The sequence below is a fragment of the Grus americana genome, chromosome 1, assembly GCF_028858705.1.
Source record: "Grus americana isolate bGruAme1 chromosome 1, bGruAme1.mat, whole genome shotgun sequence".
In the NCBI taxonomy this organism is placed as follows: Eukaryota; Metazoa; Chordata; class Aves; order Gruiformes; family Gruidae; genus Grus; species Grus americana.
The window spans coordinates 51756463-51778048 of NC_072852.1; the positions used below are offsets into that span (position 1 = coordinate 51756463).

Below are 21586 nucleotides of genomic sequence, written 5' to 3' on the forward strand. Positions count from 1 at the left end.
GAAGCAGATGCATCAGAGCAAATGAGAGTGGGATTACACTGCTGGGGGGATTGCTTAAGCTGCCAGCATCATCAAAAGAAATGCTTGTCAAACTACTGCCCAAGCCATTTTGGAATACTGCTTTCTAAAAATATCTGATTTTTCATGAGGTTGAACACTTTCCATATTCAAACAATTCATCCCCTTCTTTGCTTAAGTAAAGGACAAAGAAATGTTCATTATACAGGAACATTTAGAGTTTGAAAGAGATACTTTCAAGCACTAAAATTCTACATCAGCCTTTCAAATGACATATACACATGGTGATTTATAGGCAATTGGAGTTTTATGTGAATTTATCTTTGCTTTACACAATAACCTACATATTCCAGGCCTTAAATGTCACGATCTACATGTTGTATAAGCTAAAACCACTCTTCAACCCCACAAAGCGTCAGCTTGACAGCTTTACTTCTAGATAGAATACAGTTTTTATTGCAGTTTAAAAAATACTGATATGAATAGCCGCAGTATTTGTAAAAATTATATTTTGTATGTGTGTGACAGACTCTATTTCGACAAATATTTAGCCTTCCTCCATTACTGTTACCTGGCAGGACTGTGTAAACAAACCACCATATACTTAGTGTACCCAACCACAGATTAAAGAAATAAGATTCTTGCAGACTCTTGACAACTTCCCTATATGAATCAAGGAATGTGTCTTGATATAGTAATATGAATTATCTCACACTGAGCAAATGATGATTAGTAGTTGGCAGAATTTGAGAAAAGATAAACATTGTGCAATGCTCCATATAGGCAAGGCTATAAATTCTTCTTTTTTTAAAAAGTCCTGCTTTTATGCAAAAAAGCCCTAAATTAACAAAAACACATTTGTGAACATCATAATAAAATCATTTGTGATAATTTTGTGGTTTAAAATGCTTCATGAGAAAGAATTAATATTATAAAGAAATCAAAACTTATGTTACAGAACACTTCTGACCATTATTTCAGTGAGGCTCACAAGCACTTCCCGTTCTCCTCAGAATGGGAACACCTGTCTTTTTCCTTCCGTGTTCTCTACTCATGTAAATTCTTCTTGTAAATTCAATTAAAACTATTTCAACTTTCAAGAGAATTACAGATGCTAGCAAAAACACTGCTGAAGCTCCATAGACTTTAAAATATGTTTTTCAACGCTCACATCAAATAGGAACACCATCAAGCAATTACAGCCGGTAGATCACAAGCAGGTAGGAATGTGAGATATTACATGAAGGCCCCAGTAAGATAATTTTCTTTGCTGACTCCACCTTTCAGGCAGTGCATTCATGAGCACTCCACTCCTCTGGCAGTAATTCTGGCTTACAGAGTCCCACCTTGCACTGCCCTGGGTGATACTTTTCAGTCCTTCTAACCATGTGCCAGGTTGGGCTGCACCTTGTACCAGATAAAGGAGCTGACCCCACTGGGAGGGAGAAGACCTTCCTCCACTATCCCATCTTTTTTTTTTCCCAGTTTTGGCAACCACACAATGACACAGAGAGCTTACATGAGCAAGACTAGCATAGCGTGAGAATAAGTGGCTAAGAGAGGACTGGGGAATGCTTGAGCCACACTGCTGCCAAGTAAGATGTGACGGTCTCAGGCTCAGCAAAACCTTGCTAAAAGACAAATCCTAATCTACGCTGCTGGCAGAATGACATCCATGAAAGCTGTAAGACTGCAGTTTCACCATGAACAGAAATAGCTAAGAGCACTCTGCAGTGTCGCACCACCACTCCCTCTGTCTTCTCCCCTGCCTGCCTCTGGCTACCAGCCATCTCCTTTACACTGGCCCTGGTACTCATTTGAGCCTTCTCAGACCCTACTCAACTCTGCACTAACCCAGCAGAAAACCTTCTGTTTCTTTTGGCTGGGTTAGCTTGCTGCTGGTGTGGAAATTAAATAAGGTTAAGAAACAGAAAAAGGCCCTTCGCTTTCCCATGGCGTTGAGATACTAAGTCAGCTCAGTGTCTCATGGAATCACATTATGAAGTTGAGAAAAAAAACCCATAGAGGCTAAACACCATCATCATACCATCCTCTTTTCTGAGTCAAATGGACACTGCAGCTAGCTTTGACTGGCCTGTACTTTAAAAAAAAACAAACAAAAAGCCAGAACAAAACCAATGCAAAAAACAGGAAATACAGACCTATTTAGACTTTCACAAGGAATTACATTACCAAAACAAAACTACACTAGACACGCCATTCTCACTTATAAAGAGGACAAGTAGAGAAAGAAAACACCATACATCACATAAATCACCTAAGTCCTTTGAGATACCCTTAGCAACACTCAGATGCTGTAACAATAAAAGCTATAAGAATATACGGAATAGAATCAACCATCCCACCCCCATCCCCAACCTTTCTGTGAGAGGAACTAAAATTACTTGAAAAATAAGGCTATGTCTACACAAGAAACGAAGAGTGGATGTTTCAAGCTAAAAAATACCATTTATTTAAGATAAGATACTACTTGTATCTAATTTAAAGCGGTACTAATTTTAAATAGACTATGCTATAATTAATCTGTGCATCTCCAGAAGTTTCTCTGGCTGCAGTACACAGATTCTGCACACAAGTCACAGAAAGTGAAACCCAGAAGTTAGCAGAAACAAGAGTTCAATTTTCCTTTTGACTTATACCAAATACCAACAAATATTTTACAGTGAAGAGCATGGCAAACCTTTACTAGTGAACACAAAAATGACAAATGAAGCAATTGCTTAATTGGAAATTAAAAGCTGACAATTTTTGTACTGACAACTCTCGATTGTAAATTCTGTAACTGAAAGTGAGCAAAGCAATGATACAACCAGACACCTCTCTGAAGACCACGAGAGGCCAAAAAGCAGAGTTGAACAGCTAGTCACTTAATGGAAACACTGCTAGATTTTCCTTAGCTTCATTTTTGTGGGGCAAACTTTGACAAAAAAGACTTTGCAGCATAACTTTAAAACGGACATAGTAAGTTCTTCTAGTCTTCCATGGGAGAGTCTCCAGAAGCTTTGGCTGTACTAAAAATTATTTTCTCTTGTGATTTTGGTTTTTACATATGAGTCTGTATATTTTAGTATTCAATGTTTCTTAAATAGGACTCAAAGTTTATATACCTCTCCCATTTGCTGTTCAAAAATTTGATGGGCCAGTTCCTCTACGGTTGCCATGATCTTTAATCACCAGAACTTCCTGTGAAAGAAAGGAAAGAAGATGCTTAACACCTACAGCCTCAATAGTAAAATATCTTGGGGAAAATATAGCTTACATAAGTAAAGTATGTTCATAGTTGTCTGAAGGTGACATCCCCACAGAATTTAAAGTTTGATTATACTATAAAAGTAATAATTTATTTTTTATTTGTAAACGTCTGTATCTTTTTACTCAAACAACTCACATAGAGACTTCCTATTTTTCCTCCTCTGCTTTCACAAAGAGCAACAATATAATAAACTCCCTGTGAGAAGTGTATTACTGACCATGACATCAGCAGGGACACCTTTAAGATCTTAAAAACTGGAACAGAGGTAATTTTGTTAATGCAAATCAAAGGGGGAAAAGTCTAACTTCTGAACTCATACTGATTTTTTTAGTATTAACAGGAATGCTTGAAGGTTAATTTTGTAATTAATAGGAGGCATTACTTGGGAGGCAGAAAATAGACATGTTTAAAAAAAGATGCTGCTTTGTCATCAATACTGTAGTTACAGTGTATGAAGTCCAAATCTTCATACGAAGAATTTTGTAGGATTTAACAGCCACTACTACATTAATGCAATATGAAGTATTCAGATGTATGCCTTGTTTCTTTGGGCATCAATTTACAAATATTCACTAGGCAGTACTTAAAAGGAATACATACAAATTATAAAGCACCATAAATACTTAATTTTCCTGACAGAAACACATTGCTGTATTAAAAACAGTGCAATATCTACTTCTTATATGAACCAAGACAGTACTCTTACACTAAAGGATTTGTCTATATAATAAATTTCCTTTGTTTCAAATATGCAATGTATTCAGGTGATACAGCCTTCTCATTGCAGACAAAGTTATAAAGATGTTTAATACCAACACATATATTCCTGTATTAATGTAAGAATAAATGGTGTCAGTATAAAGGATTTTTTACATGGTATAAAAGATTGATTGATTGATTAAGCCGGAATGGTGCTGTGTAGCTATGTAAAAAGCTAGAATGCTAATGAAAGTAGTCACACACGTAGAAAAGCTGTATATATAGCTTAGTTGGTTTTCACCATTAAACTTTGCCAGAGCTTCTAGGAACTATCTCCTACCCCAGTGATCTCTAAACTTTCCCAAACAACTATGCAAATAAAAATGTAACTAATTTTGAACCTCATTCTGCTTACATATTTCGAGAGATCTCTTGTGACTAGGGCAAGAACTGCAGGCCTTTGAAGTGTGCAGTAGTATACTAAACCCTGATTGATGTAGAAAGGAAGGTTATAGAAATATTTGGGGACTGTAGACCATTCTTAATCACCCACCAGCCTGCAGCATCATTAGTTAAATTAAGACAAATATGAGACACATAGACATAAAACATAGGAGACTGAAGTTTATAATGAAAAGCATTATCTCCTTAGAAGATGTAATACATGTGAGCACCCTTGCAGAAGCGCTCTGTTAACCCACTTCTGCGTGCAATGAGCTGCAGCACAACCACTACTCAAAGAGCACTTTCAGGTCAGGCAACATATCAGATGTTTTCTTCTTTTAAATAAAATACTTACTAGCAACAAAATATTGCACTGTTTGCACACACAGTGCCAGAAATTAATACATTTCATAAAAAAAAAAAAGGCTAAAAAGAAAAGCTTAATGTCTTAAAAGCAAATTAGAGAACTATTTAGTAAGGCAGACACACTTTTGGGTAACAGAGATATACTTCTCAATTTCAGTCATATTTACCAACAGATCCTAGGGCTACTTTATTTTAAGCTTTTCTAAAACTCCGAGTGTTTCAGCCTGTGGAATTAGCATGTTCCAACAAGAATACTGAATACTAATTATTACTGCTATAGCTGTGTTGCACCAACTCAGCAGCACATGGAAATGAACAATGCAGTACAGTGAAAAGAAAAGCTTAATTTATTGTTCAAAAGCTTGCAGTCAAACACTGAACTTGCACAGGAGGCAAAATATGGAAAATAACTTTTAGAAAAATTGACTCGGACATGAAAAATAAATTCTTCCCTATCATATCTGTGACACTGCAAAATTATAATTAAAGATTCTCTTTAATGTTCTCTGTCATACAATTACTTTAAATTAACATATCAGCACATTAATATTTTTGCCACAAACTCAGTAAATGAAAGATAGAGATCTGATTTCTCCAAGCCTCCATGAGTACTTTGGCCACAGTTTTATACAAGGAAGACAAGGATATTTTCTTTCTAATGTTGCAGACTCATTCCTACATTATTCAAAACCATTCTGCCACCAAAAGGGCTAGCCCTAACCTATCTTTTGCCCTGGGTTTCCAGCCTCTCTCCCCGGTGCCAGCACTGGTACGTGTGTGACTTCACAGCCAGCAGCAAAGTTTTATTTTTGTCCGTGTTAGTTCTCAGCCCAAGGAATGACTTGCACTTGCTATATTACCATGCAAATGCTACTGCTGTACCAGTGGTGGAGAGGATCACACCCTTCCACAGCAGCAGAAATTTATATCTTAAGCCATCTGAAGTCTCCCATACTTTCCCGCAGCTCTGTAAATTGTTGCGAGGTGAGCTGGAGCTTAGACACACTTATTTTTTGATCTTACAGATGAACCTGGTGAAAAAACAAGAAACAGTGAATGAAAAAAAGTAACATACACCCACAGGACAAAACAGGCAACATTTATGATGGTGAAGTGGCCTAGCAGAGACTTCTGGCCCATAAGCTAAAGCACTGTACAATTAGGAGATTGACAGGGCTCTATCTTCTTGCCTCACCCCCTATTTCTAGGAAGGGTAAAATTTTCTAATTTGAAGAACCAAAGCTACTTTTAAAAACAATGCAAGGAAAGCAGTGCAGTTATAAAAGTTTCACACACATGAGCTTATTTATAGCTCAGCCTTGTATTCTCTAACAGAAATACTCTTTAGCCCGGACTTTTCAACCTCTTAGTAGATTTTAGCCCTCCTGTTAGCAGATATTAACCTTTTCAAGTCCCAACACAGAACTAAATGGTGTCTCATCTTTGAGATGCTGAACTTTGTGTTCTTCAAGCTTGGACTCTGTGTTCTTTGCCACACTGCCAAAGCCTCACCAATAGCACGGGGAGAGTTTGACCTGTCATGGCAGAATTCTGTATTAGTGCTAACACCTCTCTGTAACAACGTGTGTCTCTTGTGAGCAAGACGAATGGCTATGAGAGAGAGCAGGTATTTTTACATTACTAATTCAGTGTTATCGAACAGTGCTCATAAAATATTGAAAATACTCAGCTCACTCAAATCCAGAATTGGTCATAGGCATCCCTTATTCTTGCTGTTAGGAGCAATGCAAGTATAATCTGTTTTACCCTTAAGAGCAGTGGAAGAGGTTCTCTAAAAGACATTCCCTGTCTTGATGATGTACTATTTTTGCAGGAATCCTAAATTAGAGACAAGAAAAAAGTAGGAAGGAATTTGGAACAGTGAGTGATACTCAGTCACAACCTCCCAAGATGTACTCAGTTGTGGCAATATAGCCTAAATGCCCCCAAAATAAGCAAAACTAAAGAAAACCCAAAGGGCAGTGGTAAGCAAATCCTTCGACAAACTGTTTAGAATCAAACAGCTTTAATGGTGGTGACTATTAAATAAAACCCCAATCAGAAGAATTTTACTGGACAAAAACATTTTATTTGAAATATGATTCTCAGAACCAAGAAAGCGAAATCTGTGTTCACAAGAGTTTTCAAATCCAGCTATTTATGGACTTGAAGAATGTTACCTCTCCATTCAAAGCACCTCCAAGGAGATTTTTCTCAACAACTATAATCTTTAGAGAAAGACTTGTAAATGGCACAGCTCTCAGAAAAAAAAAAAATCCCTCAAAAAAGCATAACAAACACTTAAGTGTCCGTTGTTGAGGGTCCACATAAGGACAGCTTTTAAGAATGTTTCACTGTACACCTGACAGTGTATCTTAGAAAAAATTAAATTATTCTCTTTTACCTACAAGTATTTAACAATAAAAATTGAAAAAATATGAGGGAAACTCATCTTGAAACGGCATAAATTCTTGATCATAGTAATGAATTCACCAGCTATAAGGTTAAAGTATGAATCCCATACATCCCAAACCTGTAGAGACACACAAACCTCAAACCAAAATAAACACTTTTCAATTGCTTATCCAATCATTCTGTGCTGCCAGTTAGATCACCCCGCAGCTCAGAGGCACACTTCTGCCGTGTCATCTTGGTAGGAAACACAAAGACCAACCTTCAGAATCAAGAGGTCTGTGCTTCAAGGAATTACTTTGCACCTGCTAGTTAGTTCTCCTAAACCAGATGCAACTGCCCTCACAGCTAAGATGCATTAGTAAAACAAGTTAGCTTAAAAACTGAAAATTATTTAAACTAACATGTTTTACCTTGCAGTAAAGCAGTGAAGGAATACACATGTATTCAGCTATGAAGCTCCAGACATAGGGAAACTAACTCTCAGAGGTGTAAACCATTAGAGGTGAATTTTTGAAACTTTATCTAAAAGATGCATCTGCTTCTCATTTGAACTAGACTTGTGTGTACAGAGGAGTTTAAGCATACAAACAAGACTGAGCTCTTACAATGAAGAGGACTCTGGAGAACAGGTTCAGGCTGTCCTACCTTTTCACACTGTCTGAAATAAGCACAAGGAAACTCAACCCATGGATACAGAACCAGGTGTCAAAGCTGGACAAATCATCTGAGCGTGAGCACGTGGAGCATGCATACAATGGAAAAGCAATATATTCACTTGAGTAAGAATCTGCAACTACTGTGCCCAGACTACAATAAAGAGTTGCTATGTAAAACTGACAGTGCATTTTTAATAGTTTGTATCGACTATTAACATGCTGATACCTTAGTTCAGACTACTACTTAAATAAAAACATTAATGGTGTCTGTGTTCTTCTTGCTACAACTATTACTACTAGCAATGGAAAAATTTCTGGAGAGAAGCTAGTAGATATACAGCCTACACTAGCTCTTGGTAACTTAGAAGACAGCCCTGAAAACCATGTTGGTAATCAATAAAAATATTAAGCAAACCACCCCTGACGTTATTATTATAACCTATATACAAAAATCTGTTGCCTAGAAAAATATTACAATGAAAGTATTGCAGTAGCATCAAGTGTGTATGTATGTATGTATATGTATAAAAAAAGTCCATTTCTGGGACTTAAGTGGGATAACTGAAGTGACATAATTTGTTACCATACTTTTACAACTATTAAAAAATGACTAACACAATAACTAGGTTCTTTCCGAGATTTAATTCAGATCAATACCAACTGACAACTGCTACATTACAAAAGAGCTATGAAAGCAGTTTTTCAATTAGTGTTTACAACAGTAATAGATGCATTGGAAGAATGTACTCCATTTTTCTACCTTTTCATGCATGCATTAGAATTCTGCAATTTGAGGCCTCTTTTGATGTGACATTAATCATCCTCCGGATTCTTTTTAGAAAACCTATCACTTGAACAAAAGGAAGGGGTTATTAGCTCTTCACATTTTTGTGCTGAAGTTTTGTCATTCAAAGCCATCACTGAATAATAATAATAATGATAAAAAATATAGAGAGAGTTGGGTTTTTCAGCATGAAGCACCATTTTTCTGGTAAAGCTTTATTTATTTATTTCATTGTGAATTCCGTTTTTGAGGGTATTGAGCTTGTGATTACATGTTTTTGAGGGTATACTACAGAAGTGTAAAGTTCTTGAGTTATAAATGCTGATAAATCCATTTACAGAGAAGCTGTGAAACTTCAATTGCTTTGACTTGCAAATTGTTAAGATTAAAAGCTCAGAGTTAAGTTAGAAACAGTCCTATTACAGGCATAAAAGTGTATCGGTGCATTTATACTGTTGCAAAATTGCATTTTTAAACTTCTGTACTGTAACAAGCCTGTAAACAAAACTAAACTGTTTAAAATGGATATATGCCAATATATCCCTCCGGGGATTTTTTTTTTAACACAGTGACTTCTTAAAACTTATGTACATCAGGCTTGCTCTATGAAGTTATACTGATGATGAGGATACAATCTTATGCTAGCTTCACTTCAGCAGGTGAAATTCCTTTGTGCATGCAAGAACCACCAGCAGATTAATACTCCTTAGCAGTCAGTATCTCAGTCCCACTATGGCTCTTGCCAGTGAGTCAAGCACTGATTCAAATTCTCAGAAGCAAGTGACCAGTCTGAAACGCTGCTCAGACTTTAACAGGGTTTATAAGCAGAAGCAGCACAGCCTGGAACACCCTACTGCATTAATCCATGTCATCTTCTTCCTCAAAGTGTACATGTGGATGAGCTACTTCTGAACTGGTTGCTGAATCATGAGAGAGTAGTGTATTATTCTGAAGTTTGTCTTTACTGTTTGTGTTAAAACACAATGCAGTAAACTAACGCTCAGCAACTGGCTCAACAGCACGTTGGCCATCTGTATATTATAGGTAGGATGACAGCAAGAAGTACTAACTGTCCTTGATTACATATCAGAGCTCTTAAAGTAGAGTACAATCTTAATTTTGAACTGAGGGGATGGAATAGACTTGAAGAAAAAAACCCAAAACTGTAAGATATCAAGTGCACCCTCAGCAAGTTTGCCGATGACACCAAGCTGTGTGGAGCAGTCAACACCCTGGAGGGAAGGGATACCATCCAGAAGGACCTTGACAGGCTTGAGGCAGGCCCGTGTGAATTGTGTGAAGTTCCACAAGGCCAAGTGCAAGGTCTTGCACATACATTGGCACAATCCCAAGCACAAGTACAGGCTGGGCGGAGAATGGATTGAGAGCAGCCCCGAGGAGAAGGACTTGGGGGTATTGACTGATTGATGAGAAGCTCAACATGAGCCAGCAATGTGCGCTTGCAGGCCAGAAAGCCAACCATATCCTGGGCTGCATCAAAATCAGCGTGACCAGCAGGTTGAGGGAGGGGATCCTGCCCCTCTATTCCGATCTTGTGAGACCCCACCTGGGTACTGCATCCAGCTCTGGGGGCCCCAGTACAGGAGAGACATGGAGCTGTTGGAGTGAGTCCAGAGGAGGGCCACAAAGCTGATCGGAGGGCTGGAGAATCTCTCCTGTGAGGACCGGCTGAGAAAGTTGGGGTTGTTCAGCCTGGAGAAAAGAAGGCTCCAGGGAAATCTAATTGCAGCCTTCCGGTACCTAAAGGGGCCTACAGGAAAGCTGGAGAGGGACTGTTTATCAGGGAGTGTAGTGATAGGATGAGGGGTAATGGGTTTAAACTAAAAGGGGCAATTTAAATTAGATGTTAGGAAGAAATTCTTCACTGTGAGGGTGATGAGGCACTAGAACAGGCTGCCCAGAGAAGCTGTGGATGCCCCATCCCTGGAAGTGTTTAAGACCAGGTTGGACGGGGCTTTGGGCAACCTGGTCTAGTGGAGGATGTCCCTGCCTGTGACAGGGGAGGTAGAACTAGATGATCTTTAAGGTCCCTTCCAACCCAAGCCATTCTATGATTAGTGTCTCTGACATTTGCAAATACGACACTCAACTACATCCTAAAATAAAGGCTAATGAAAAATCAGGTTCCTCCCTCATTTCCCTGACATTGTGTAAGTGAGGCTATGGCTCATGTTGCCATGCAACTTCATGTACTGCAAACACATCCTTTGTAACCAGTGTGAATTGTAATTACATACAATGAAAAAGATACATTTTACATGATTATTCCCTTATTTTTTTTTAATGTGACATTAAAGAGTATTATTGACAAGAATATACAGATTAATAACATGATGGTTTATATTTTGACACTTGCAATTTCAAGTTGCATAAACATTCAGTAGTAGGCTCTTCAGTGTGTTGTTTTATTGAACTTGGTGATCCCTAAACACAAGGCCACTAACTGACAAATCCAGTATTTGTAACAATATTACTCTACTGACATGCCTTAAATCACCTCCAATAAGCCACGTGACTTTGCTCTGAAGAACATGTATACTGGTGAAAAAGCTCACCGACTTCAATGCTTAAATGACAAACTTTCAGACACCATTTCATGCCACAGCTCAACTGCTGAGGTGGCTAGCTGAAACAGGTATTCCTACCCCATTCCCCATTTTTGCTTTATTATTTCATCACTTCTTGTGCTGGCATCATTATACATGTAATGCCCTGAGTCAGTTCAAGGAACTGAACTGGTAGAAACCTTTTTCTTATTCGTAGAGCCAGGGCACAGTTTCAAAGGTAATTTGAACAGAATTACAGCTCACCCCTGGGGATAAGGTCCTGCTCACCCTAAGCAGTGGTGGTGCTGACCACACACTAGGCCAATTCAACTCACTAAAAAGACAGAAAACTAACCTAGTAGAAACACACCCAACATCTGCTAGGTAAGCACACTGAACTAATTTACTTTGCAGTCAGATTCATTCCATTGCAGAGAGAAGGGAGAACATGTTGTTAGAAGTCAAGGGAGGGAAGAAAAGAAAGGAAGATAAAGGAGGCAAACCTCCCTTTCCACGCTTGTTGTTGGGGAGCTCGTAATTCAGTTCAACGGCACCATGAAACTATACCCTTTGTTTTCGGCCTGTCCAGCTACCTGCCATTGGTCACTGTGGAGTCAGACAAGTTCTGCTTCCAGCTGTGTGAAGCAGCAAAGCCACCCATGAGCAGCAGCTACCTGCTAGGCTGGGCACTGACACTGAAGAAGGCAGGGGGGGCAGGACAAGTCAAGGAGAACTGGCTATCAGCAAGTTCTAAGCTAACTTTGGGACAGAAGTAAAGTTCTGTAGTTCACTTTTTGCTTATCTAATGTATCTATGTCAGACTTCACATCAAGTATGCTTAATCACTCTTTACAGATCCCTGCAAAGAATTAAGTAGAAAAAACACTTTAGCTGTTTCCTCTTCTATTATGTAAACTTACAAGTTTAGCACATGTTTTTAAAAGCTTCTTTTCCTGAGTTATTCCAGCCAACATTCCCAAAGAGTGAATTGTTTCACATGAACTGATGAATATTTTCTAAACTTGGAGCTATCTGAAATTGGGAAATATTCCTTAAACATTTTGGAACAAACCTTAATTTCCTGGTAAAGAAAAAGATTTACATTAACTATCACCACAGTCTGAGTTCTGATCTTCAGTAACTGGAAGTAATCTTCAAGGTGTTCTCATCTAATGAGAATCTTCCTGATTTCAGAAATGCTTCTTTTTTCCACACTTGTCCAAACCATGCCACACACCTTCAAAGCACACATCAGGCAACATATGTATTATTGCCAGTACAGGAAAGTACATTGAGTCAAATAATTGATGGTTTCTTGCTTGAGAAAGCTTTGTTCTACTTTCAAAGGGAATGAGACAAATCAAGATAACTAGCATCTGGATAAAGTTGGCTTTAGAGACTGGTAATCACATTCATATTTCCTTTCTAAAGTTATCTAAAACAATGGGAGGATAAGACCAGGAATTCTAAAAGAGACCAGAGAACACAAGATGAAAAAAACTGCACACACTATTAGTATTTTCTTTATACTGTCCCACAATTAAAAGAACTGTAATATATTACAGTTATATTATTACCCCAAGAGGGGAAAGGGGAGACAAGGCTTCAGCCAATACATCAAGCACAAAGTTCTTTGCAAACATTGCCCAATTAAATTTTACCTCATTTATATCTCATTTTGAATACTCTTGCAAGAAATTTTCTTCACTCACTGTTTCAACCGGTGAGGCTATAGTTGCTTATAACAATTACTGCTTAATTGCTCTACTGGTTTCCCTTTTTCACATCAGACTTAGGGTCCTTACCTTTACTTTTACCATGAAGGTTCTGAAAAAGGAAGGGATTAGCTAAATGGTCATGGACAAAGCATTTCTTATGATACTGGTCACTGCTTAAACTCTTACTTTCTTCTACAACTTTTTGCAGCTCTGCCATTATGACTGGAAACACTCTTTCCAAAACTCTACAAAACAAATACATAACCTTCCTTCAATTTGTTTTAAAGGAGATATGTTGCTGACAACCACATCAAAACTGACACCATTTAGACTGTCAGCATGATCAGACCACTGCCTCTCCAACTGTCCAGTATATTTTACTTTTGTACCCTTGTATTCCCTCAGTCTGTGATGATCTGATTGTGTATTTTCTCATTAGTGGTAAGTTTCTGGGGCCAGGGAAAAATCAATTTCTCAGAAGATACCCAATACAGTAAGGCTACTCTGCTGTTGCTCTAGATAGACAGTAACACAAATATTAACATCTGTCTTTATATTGATTAGACTTGTAAAGCAAGTCTAATCACTGTATTTGTTTTCAAAATTATTTCTTGAGTTCTTGACAGTATTATATCCCACATAATGAAATAAGAGCTCTTTCAAAATCTTTGAAAAAGAAACTCACTCAGAGAGACAGAATTATATACCCATCTCTTCAAAACCTCAGTCCCTCAACCCAATTTATTAGAAGCACCACCTAAAAGCAGGCATTTTGACAAAAGACAGGCATTAGACTTCCTCCGTTTTACTTACAATGCATTTATTGCAACTCTCTTCAATCTTCACACTCGAAATGCAAAAAATCTCTTTCCGTACATAAACCCTATGTAAAATATCATTAGTTTATGCCTCAAGTAAATGAGTTAGCCTTCTTGGCAAGAGGAGCAAGTGTTATTTTTAAACACAGCACTATCATCAGTGTTAGCCCAAACTTGTTGGTGTTGAACCTGGTGTCATTGCCAATGGTTTTCCATTGCTACTTTATGTAAGCACTCCATGACCCACTGTGTCAGTGGAAAACTTTCATTAGCTTGTACTGAATCAACCACTCTTGACTTCTTCCTCAGGTTTTTTTTTTTGTGCCAGAGTTTTCCCAATGTTTTAGTCATAGTTACTTAGGAAAGACTTACTTTTTAAATGGTTTTTGCCTTACTTCAACTGAAATGGCTAGGAAACATTCCCACGAGAACAGTCAGCAGATCTGTGGATCAGTAATCAGAAGCACTAACCTCTCCACTAGTACAGATATACCCAGAAGACATCAACGTTTAACTCGCACCCTTCTCCAGGGACAAATGTTATACAACTTGATCCTAGTAGGAAGTTCCTACTAATAGTATTTCAAAATATACTAGTGTAGACTAAAGACTTTAAAAGCAGTAGAAGGAAGAGTATTTCTTTCTTTGGACTCTCCATTTGATACAAATGGTAACATCTCTTGTTCTATTACATTGCGCTGTTGGTATAGCTGCCCCACTATCAAGTACTTTGATTCTGATTTAACACCCTTTAAATGAGTAAGAACCAACCGCATTGGTATGAAGATACAACATGGGAAAATTCTGTCCACACTAGAGATCTTCAGTTTACTTTTAAAAAAAAGTCATGACCCTGGCCTGTGTAGTTTTTCTGGTGCAAAAATCAATGCTTGTAAAATGTGAGTAGTTTAACTTACCCTGCTGGCACTGTCAAACCAGTTTGACTGTGCATGTATGGAATGCACAATGACCCAGGTAATGACTATGTATATGTATGGAATGTGTGTTAATACAGGGGTCTTTCCTAAACTAAATCCACCTGTAGAAGATCGGATGTACATTTAAACTAATAAAGTTACATAAGAACTCTCTAGATACTTCCAAGATACAGGCACATTAACTAGTTATGACTGCATGAGTTACTGTGAACTTTACTTTCTGTTCATTTATCACAGTAAAGAGAAATACCAGAAGATCAACATGACTTTTTAGGAAAGCTCAAAAGGTTAATATAATGGAAAGCTAACTGGAAAAGTATTCCCCCTGTTAGAAGAGATGGTCTTAATCTCTATAGTCATACTACGCCAGTAGTAAATGATTTCAACAGATTTCAGAAAGTGAACTAAAGATACACTACTTTAGCTCAGGTCATCACACTGGGCTTACAGCTGCTCTGTACCTTAAAATGGAAACTAGTCCTCATTTCCATTTTCCAACTCATCATGTACTAATTAGGAATTCAGCGTAACTTGTGCCAAACTTGTTCAATAAATACCTACACCTAAAATAGAAAGCACTTAACAACCCCTCCGTGATTAAAAGTGCCAGAGTTAGGGGGTTCTGTAACTTGCTTTAAACACTGAAGTTCTTTATACTTCAGAACAGTATTCTGCTATATAGATAATAAATTAAGCCAAGGAACCCAAACATTTGTGAAAAATGATGCTACTCTGCTCAATGCTTCATACAAGAAAAGCTCAATGAACACGAGAAGCTAAAAGAGTGTCATGGTTTAAACTGGGAGGTTGCTAAAACACCCACACAGTCATTCCCTCACTCCCCATGGGATGTGGGAGAGAATTGAAACGAAAAAGGTAAAACTCATGGGTTGTGATAAAGACAGTTTCATAGGACAGAAAGGCACGTAATAATCATCATGCAATATACAAAACAAGTGATGCACAGTGCAATTGCTCACCACCTGGACCCAATGCTCAGCTTGTTCCTGAACCATGCTGCCTCCTGGCCAACCTCCCCAGCTATATACAGAGCATGACATCATATGGTATGGAATATCCCTTTGGCCAGTTTGGGTCAGCTGTCCTGGCTGTGTCCTCTCCCAGCTTCTTGGGTGCCCCCCGCCTTCTTCTTGGCAGGCCAGTATGAGAAGCTGAGAAATCCTTGATTGCTTAGCAACAACTAAAATATTAGTGTTATCAACACTATTTTCATTCTAAATCAAAAACATAGCACTATACCAGCTGCTAGTAAGAAAATTAACTCTATCTCAGCCAAAACCAGGACAGAGCTATTCTTGGATTATGGTTCTCTAAGACATATTGCTCAAGATGATAGAACAGCTGGGAGACTTAAAGGGATAACATTATCTTTATCAGTGAACTAAGGAATATTTATGTGACTCTTGACACCCAGTTAGATACTGTTTATTAAATTTGCATGACATCAAGGTTTAGAGAGTACATATGTAAGAGACAGATAACACGGGAAACTGAAGCCGCTAAACCTGCAGGCAAGCAGGGGAGGATGAGATGCTTGTAAAAAGCATAAGGGAATAATTAAAAAGGCACACATCAATACAGAAAGAGATGCATTTGTAGGCATGCCTGTACAATTAATTTAGAATCATTGGTCTCACTGCTTTTTCATGTAAGTGAGTGCTACAGTGGGAGGAGAGGTGAGAAAACAGAATTGCTAGGATAAATTTTCAGGAGACTGCAGAGTCATCCTTACAGTTTGGGCTACCAAAGGGACAGTCTCGATTTAGCCCTGGGCTCCCATTGCTTTTATCCTGCCATCTCTAGAACCTGCCTGAACAGCTACAGAGCTGATTCAGCTCACCAGCCCCACAAACAGCAGGGGAAAGGAAGGAGGAGGAAAAGGCAAGGGGGCTGTCTGCAAGCTGAGTCCACTCACATGAGCACTGGCTACATGCCAGAGCTAGGTAAGGAGACGGACAGTTAATCAGGTCAAGCTGCACTGTGTAATATCAGCCATAGCCTGCATCTCTACCTGAAGCTTGCAAAATCCTGCATTGGTACAGGAAGAAAAAACCCCAAATGGGTTCCCTGCACCAGAGCTCAAGCTGCACAATGAACCAGGAAGTTCATCCGACTGAAGATTTCCCCTGTCACTGGATTAGGTTCAGCCAGGTCCATTCTCCTACACACACAAAGATTACACTAACACAGCACAGCGAGTGCAAACCCTTCTTTCCAAACACACTGAGGCATTACATTCACTATGGGATAATTACAGCATTTCAAAGAGGGGTAGCCCCACTCCTGGCCAACAGCTTTGTCCCCCTCTGCATTTGACCTGCAAGGTAAGCTCATCATCTGAAGCTATTCACCCTGCAGCTTACAATTGCAATATGTAACACAAGAAAAGCAGGCAGAAGCAGAAATAAGACCATTTATTTTGGAAAAAACCCATATTGGTACACCTGCTTATGTATAACACTAAATTGCCCATCTAGGTGTAGTGTGACATGACTGTTTTGGAGCATTCATCGAACTACAGCCACAGATGAGGGAGCTGATACATGAAGGTACACTGTGGCAAGGATTTTCAAACCTATTCACCAGTACTATTACTAACTGCCCCCTTACACAAACATCCTTCCAGTAAATCAGTGTTGACATTGTTTCAGATAAAAATATCCCTTTACAAATATCATCACACACCTCTTCCCTGTTGTTTTTTCTTTTTTTTTTTTATCAACTCCACAGGTTTAGGTTTTGGTAGAGAAACTGTGGTTTTAATTCCTATAAACACATAAGTAAAGCACTCTGGAAAAAATATTCAGATGAAGTCAGTCAACAGTGAAAGCATACTCATGTTGATATTAACAGGACACTAAGTACTTCAAAGGAAACATATTACCAAAACAAATGGGGCAGTTTTCACACCACAAAGTTACTGCTAAGCTATAAACAGCAACCTCAACTTATATAGAATGAAATAACCATTAATTATAGCTAATATGACAATAGCAGAGGGTTTGGCTTTAGATTTTGGTGGTTTATGTTTTTCAAGTTTCTGGTTTAGCTTCCTACAAAGGCAGTCAACTATTTAGCTTGGTCCAGCATGTCTTACTATCAAGTTAAATAAAATTAATTCATTTGAACAGCCTTTCAGAGAAGGCCTGGCCAAACCAACAAAGTTAATCTAAATATTGATACAGAAAGGTAGTTCTTAGACCATGATTTTCAGGAAGGAACTTACTTCCTTATGAAATCTGCAGCACTGCATCATAAGATACAGGGGATTCACTCAGAAAGCACAACCAATTTTCCAATCTCAGAGCACTGGAAATAAAGAGTTTGATTCTTCAGAAAAGGAATCCCTTTATTCATTTAAGGGTTTGGCAAGTACTATCTAAGGCAGTAATCTCTGGAATCAAAAGCTGCTGACTACGGGTAAGAACACAGACAGGTCTGCATACACAAGAGTAAGAATTTGATTAACTGCACCTTTGCAGCTTTATCCATGATTTTCACACTGATGAAATACTGTTTTGCAGCAGCTTACCTTATGCCAATAATGTACAGGCACAAGTTTCAAGTGCTAAAAGCAGCTTGAAACAGCACTGAGGAAAAAAATTTTAAAAGTTTACCAGAAAGTAACACAGGTATTGTTTACTTTTCCCTGAGGGTCACTGTTGGGTTGCATGCTGTAGCCTGTGTGTGACAAAAAAGCAAACGCAGACAGCTGTGCCAGCCAGAGCTTGCAGCCCCTGCACCCACCCCAGCTGCTTACTACTTCCTCACAGTGGATGTCAATACCCCCACAGGTCTGGGAAAGCAGATCTCACATGAGAGCTCCCTGACCTGTATCAACCAAAATAACTCAGGTTACCAAAGCTTGCTATTAAAACTGCTTAAGCCAGGATGGCTGCTGAAGCAGGAAAGGCACACATATCCTCTGCCAGCTGCAGCACTGCTAGCTGAAATCCACACTGTCTGCCAGCATTATAAACATGTACAAGTTAAAGATTTGACACCGCTCTATTCCTTATACACAGTCAAGCTCCCTACTTTAAGCAAGGGGTACTGGTTTTCTTCAGGTTTTTTTGACCCAAACATTAGGCACAGGTTGCTATCTTTAGGGAGACTGCATTCCTTCACAAACCGTAAGAAAACTCCAGCAACTTCACTGGCTGCGCAAACTTTAATTGCGTAACACAATGAGCACACAATAGATCAAAATGAAAATTGAGTATCAGCATAGGGAACAAGCAAGCTAATCTTACCAGTGTAAATATTTAGATTTCACATTATAGATGAAAGCCAGTTTTCACTGGACCAGCACATTAGCTTTAAGCATTCTGTAATTATATTTTGCATGTGAACTATTTAAGCACATGCTACAGTACCAGTGGGTTTTTGTTTGGGTTTGGTTTCCTGTGCACCCCACCCCCCCAAATAACAGAAAACAATCATGAAATAATTCATGTTGAAAGGTGCTTCTAGAAGTTATCTGGTCCAACCTTTTTTCCCCCCAAATCAAAGTCAGCTTCAGAATTACACACATTGCTTAGGGCTTTATCTTCAGACACTAAGAAACTTGACCAGAAAAATCAAGGCAGGCTTAAAAAAAAAAAAACCACCAACAAAAACCCCAAACCCAAACAACCTCCCCCTTCCTCTCCCACAATCTAGCCTTGGCCTATGGCTACTCAAAGATATCAGAACTCCCACCAAATTTGTTCCCTTCAAGGCATTTCACAAGAAAATACAGCCAGCAAGAAAAACAGAAACATTAATAAGAATTGAGGGGAAAAGTTAAAGCTAGTTAATTTATCTACTGCAAGCTCTTTTCTATGATAAGCAACTTGATCCGTTGTTGCAGAACACAACGGACTTAGCAAGCGGTGTCCAATCATCCAGCTAGAGCAGCTTGCATGAACTGCAGAAGCAGTTGAGGACTGTACACCCCACTGGGTGATGTCAGTTATGTTCCTTAGACTACCATGCATGTGAACACACCATCACACAATAATACTTAGTCCTGTGATAAGAGGAGGTCTGCAATGTCTCTGGAGAAAGAGCTACAGACAGCAGCAGTCGAACATTTCACAGACCTTAAGATTTCCCTCAAACAAGCGTCCCTGAGGGAAGTTGTATAGCAAGGAGTAAGTTGTGGGCTAAATGCTCCGTGGGACATCTCATGTCACAGCTGGCTACCATGGACTAAAGGGGGCAGAAAAATATTTATAGAATTATTTTCAGGTAGAAGTGCTGTTACAGAAAAAGCCATCCAAAATTACAAAGCGTAGAAAAAAGTCACTAGGTGAGCACTGCCTTGCCTGCACAGAAATGTGATGTTTTGCCTCTCCCTCTGATACTTACATTTCTACTTACACAAAGCTGATTCTAAACCTAGGAAGCTGTCCTACAGAAAACTATTTGATTTTTTTGCCATCTTATTTCTCTGTGATAGGTGGGGGTGCAGCTCTTCCTACTACACTACTTTCCCAAGTCCACCTTGCTGATGCTGGTATGAGTAGCTTCAGATTAGAGATTTCACAGATGAAGAATGTCCAACTCAGTTTTTCATGAATCATGTCCACACACTTGTCTTGCAGTAAAACCACTATCAAAAGACTTTGTTTCCCCCCCCCCCCCTTGCATAAGTTTATTTGCACAACACATGCCATCTCCCTTCTTCATTCCACAATGTGCAAATATAAGTTCTTCCTGTGGTACAGAGCTGGGCTTTTTACACTTAAGACAATATATTGCAGCACCGAGAAAAGAAAGCATGCACAAACTCCACAGCTTAAAAGAAAAACCCCACCCAACGAGACAAAAATGAGGAACAGCGACAGGGTCATCTGCCCCAAGAAAAAGAATAGCGAGTGTTAGGCATGACACACTGCCTTAACCCAAATGAACCTCGACAGGCGCCAGAGAAAGCTGAGAAGAGCGAACCGACGGGGCGAGGGTATCAGCAGGCACAAAGTGGCGGGGGGGGAAAGGGGGAACACGGTCACCCTCCTCCCCTCCCCGGAGCGCTGAGACGGCGCAAGGCGGCCGCCGAGGAAGGAGAAACGCGGCGAAGCTTCAGCCCAGCGCCCGGGCCCGTCCTCCCCTCACCCGCGGCAGGCGGCCCTCGCCTCTACCCTCCCCGGGGGGGCTTGGCGGGGCTGCGGCGAGACGGCGCGGGGAGGGGGAAGGGGGGACGAGCCAGCACCCGGGCTCGCCCTCCGCCGCCGCCAGCGGGGTCGCAGCGCGGCGCCCCGCACAAAATGGCTGCGCGGGGCCGCGGCACTGGCGGGGGGGGGGGGGGGCCGGAGCCCAGCACGAGGGTGGCATCACCCGCCGCTACTGCTGCTGCCGCCGCCTCGCGGCTCCCTCTCCCCAGCAGGAGGGGCCGGAGCCCGCCGCGCCGGCGGGAAGCGGCAGCCGGCGCCGCCCGGATACGGGACGGCGGGAGGCGCAAGCGGTTCCTGTAGGTGAAAGGTCGGGGGGCGCGGGACCGCCCGCGGGACGCGCCGAGGCCTGAGGCGGGACTGGATGGGACGGCACGGGCGGCGCCCCGCTCCGCGGAGGCGGCGAGCCAGCAGCCGCGCGTGCTCGCACCGTTAATGCAGCGGCGCCCCCATTAAGCCGCTGCCAGAGAAGTCACTCACCTGAGGGTCCCAACACCCAGCGGCCTCTCCGGCGGGTTTATTTGGTGGTGGTGGCGGCGGCTCCGGCTCCCGGAGGTCAGAGTTCGCGACCCCGCCCCCTCCGCTCGGTAGCGCCCCGCCCCGCCGCGGCGGCTGCGCCTGCGCTTGCGCCCGGCCGCCTTGCGGGGAGGGCTGGGGGCCCGTCGGGGAGGGGTCCGCGCGGGGCGAGGCGGGGCCCGGGACGCCGCTGTCGC

At 40.5% G+C, this 21586-nt stretch overlaps 1 protein-coding gene across 7 annotated transcripts in view; it reads right to left on the reverse strand.

Moving 5' to 3' along the window:
* The window catches only part of NR2C1 (nuclear receptor subfamily 2 group C member 1), a 55112-nt gene extending 33526 nt beyond the window's left edge, over positions 1-21586 (reverse strand). For 3 of the 7 annotated variants that reach the window (XM_054833808.1, XM_054833474.1, XM_054833986.1), the window contains exons 1-3: positions 21354-21586; positions 5662-5832; positions 3147-3222 (exon numbers count right to left, since the gene is read on the reverse strand). In XM_054833808.1, the coding sequence (XP_054689783.1) occupies positions 3147-3200 (54 nt within the window). In that variant the 5' untranslated portion in view covers positions 3201-3222; positions 5662-5832; positions 21354-21586. The remainder of the gene's footprint in view (positions 1-3146; positions 3223-5661; positions 5833-21353) is intronic. The other 4 variants (XM_054833891.1, XM_054833732.1, XM_054833652.1 and 1 more) reach the window with 3 other exon arrangements.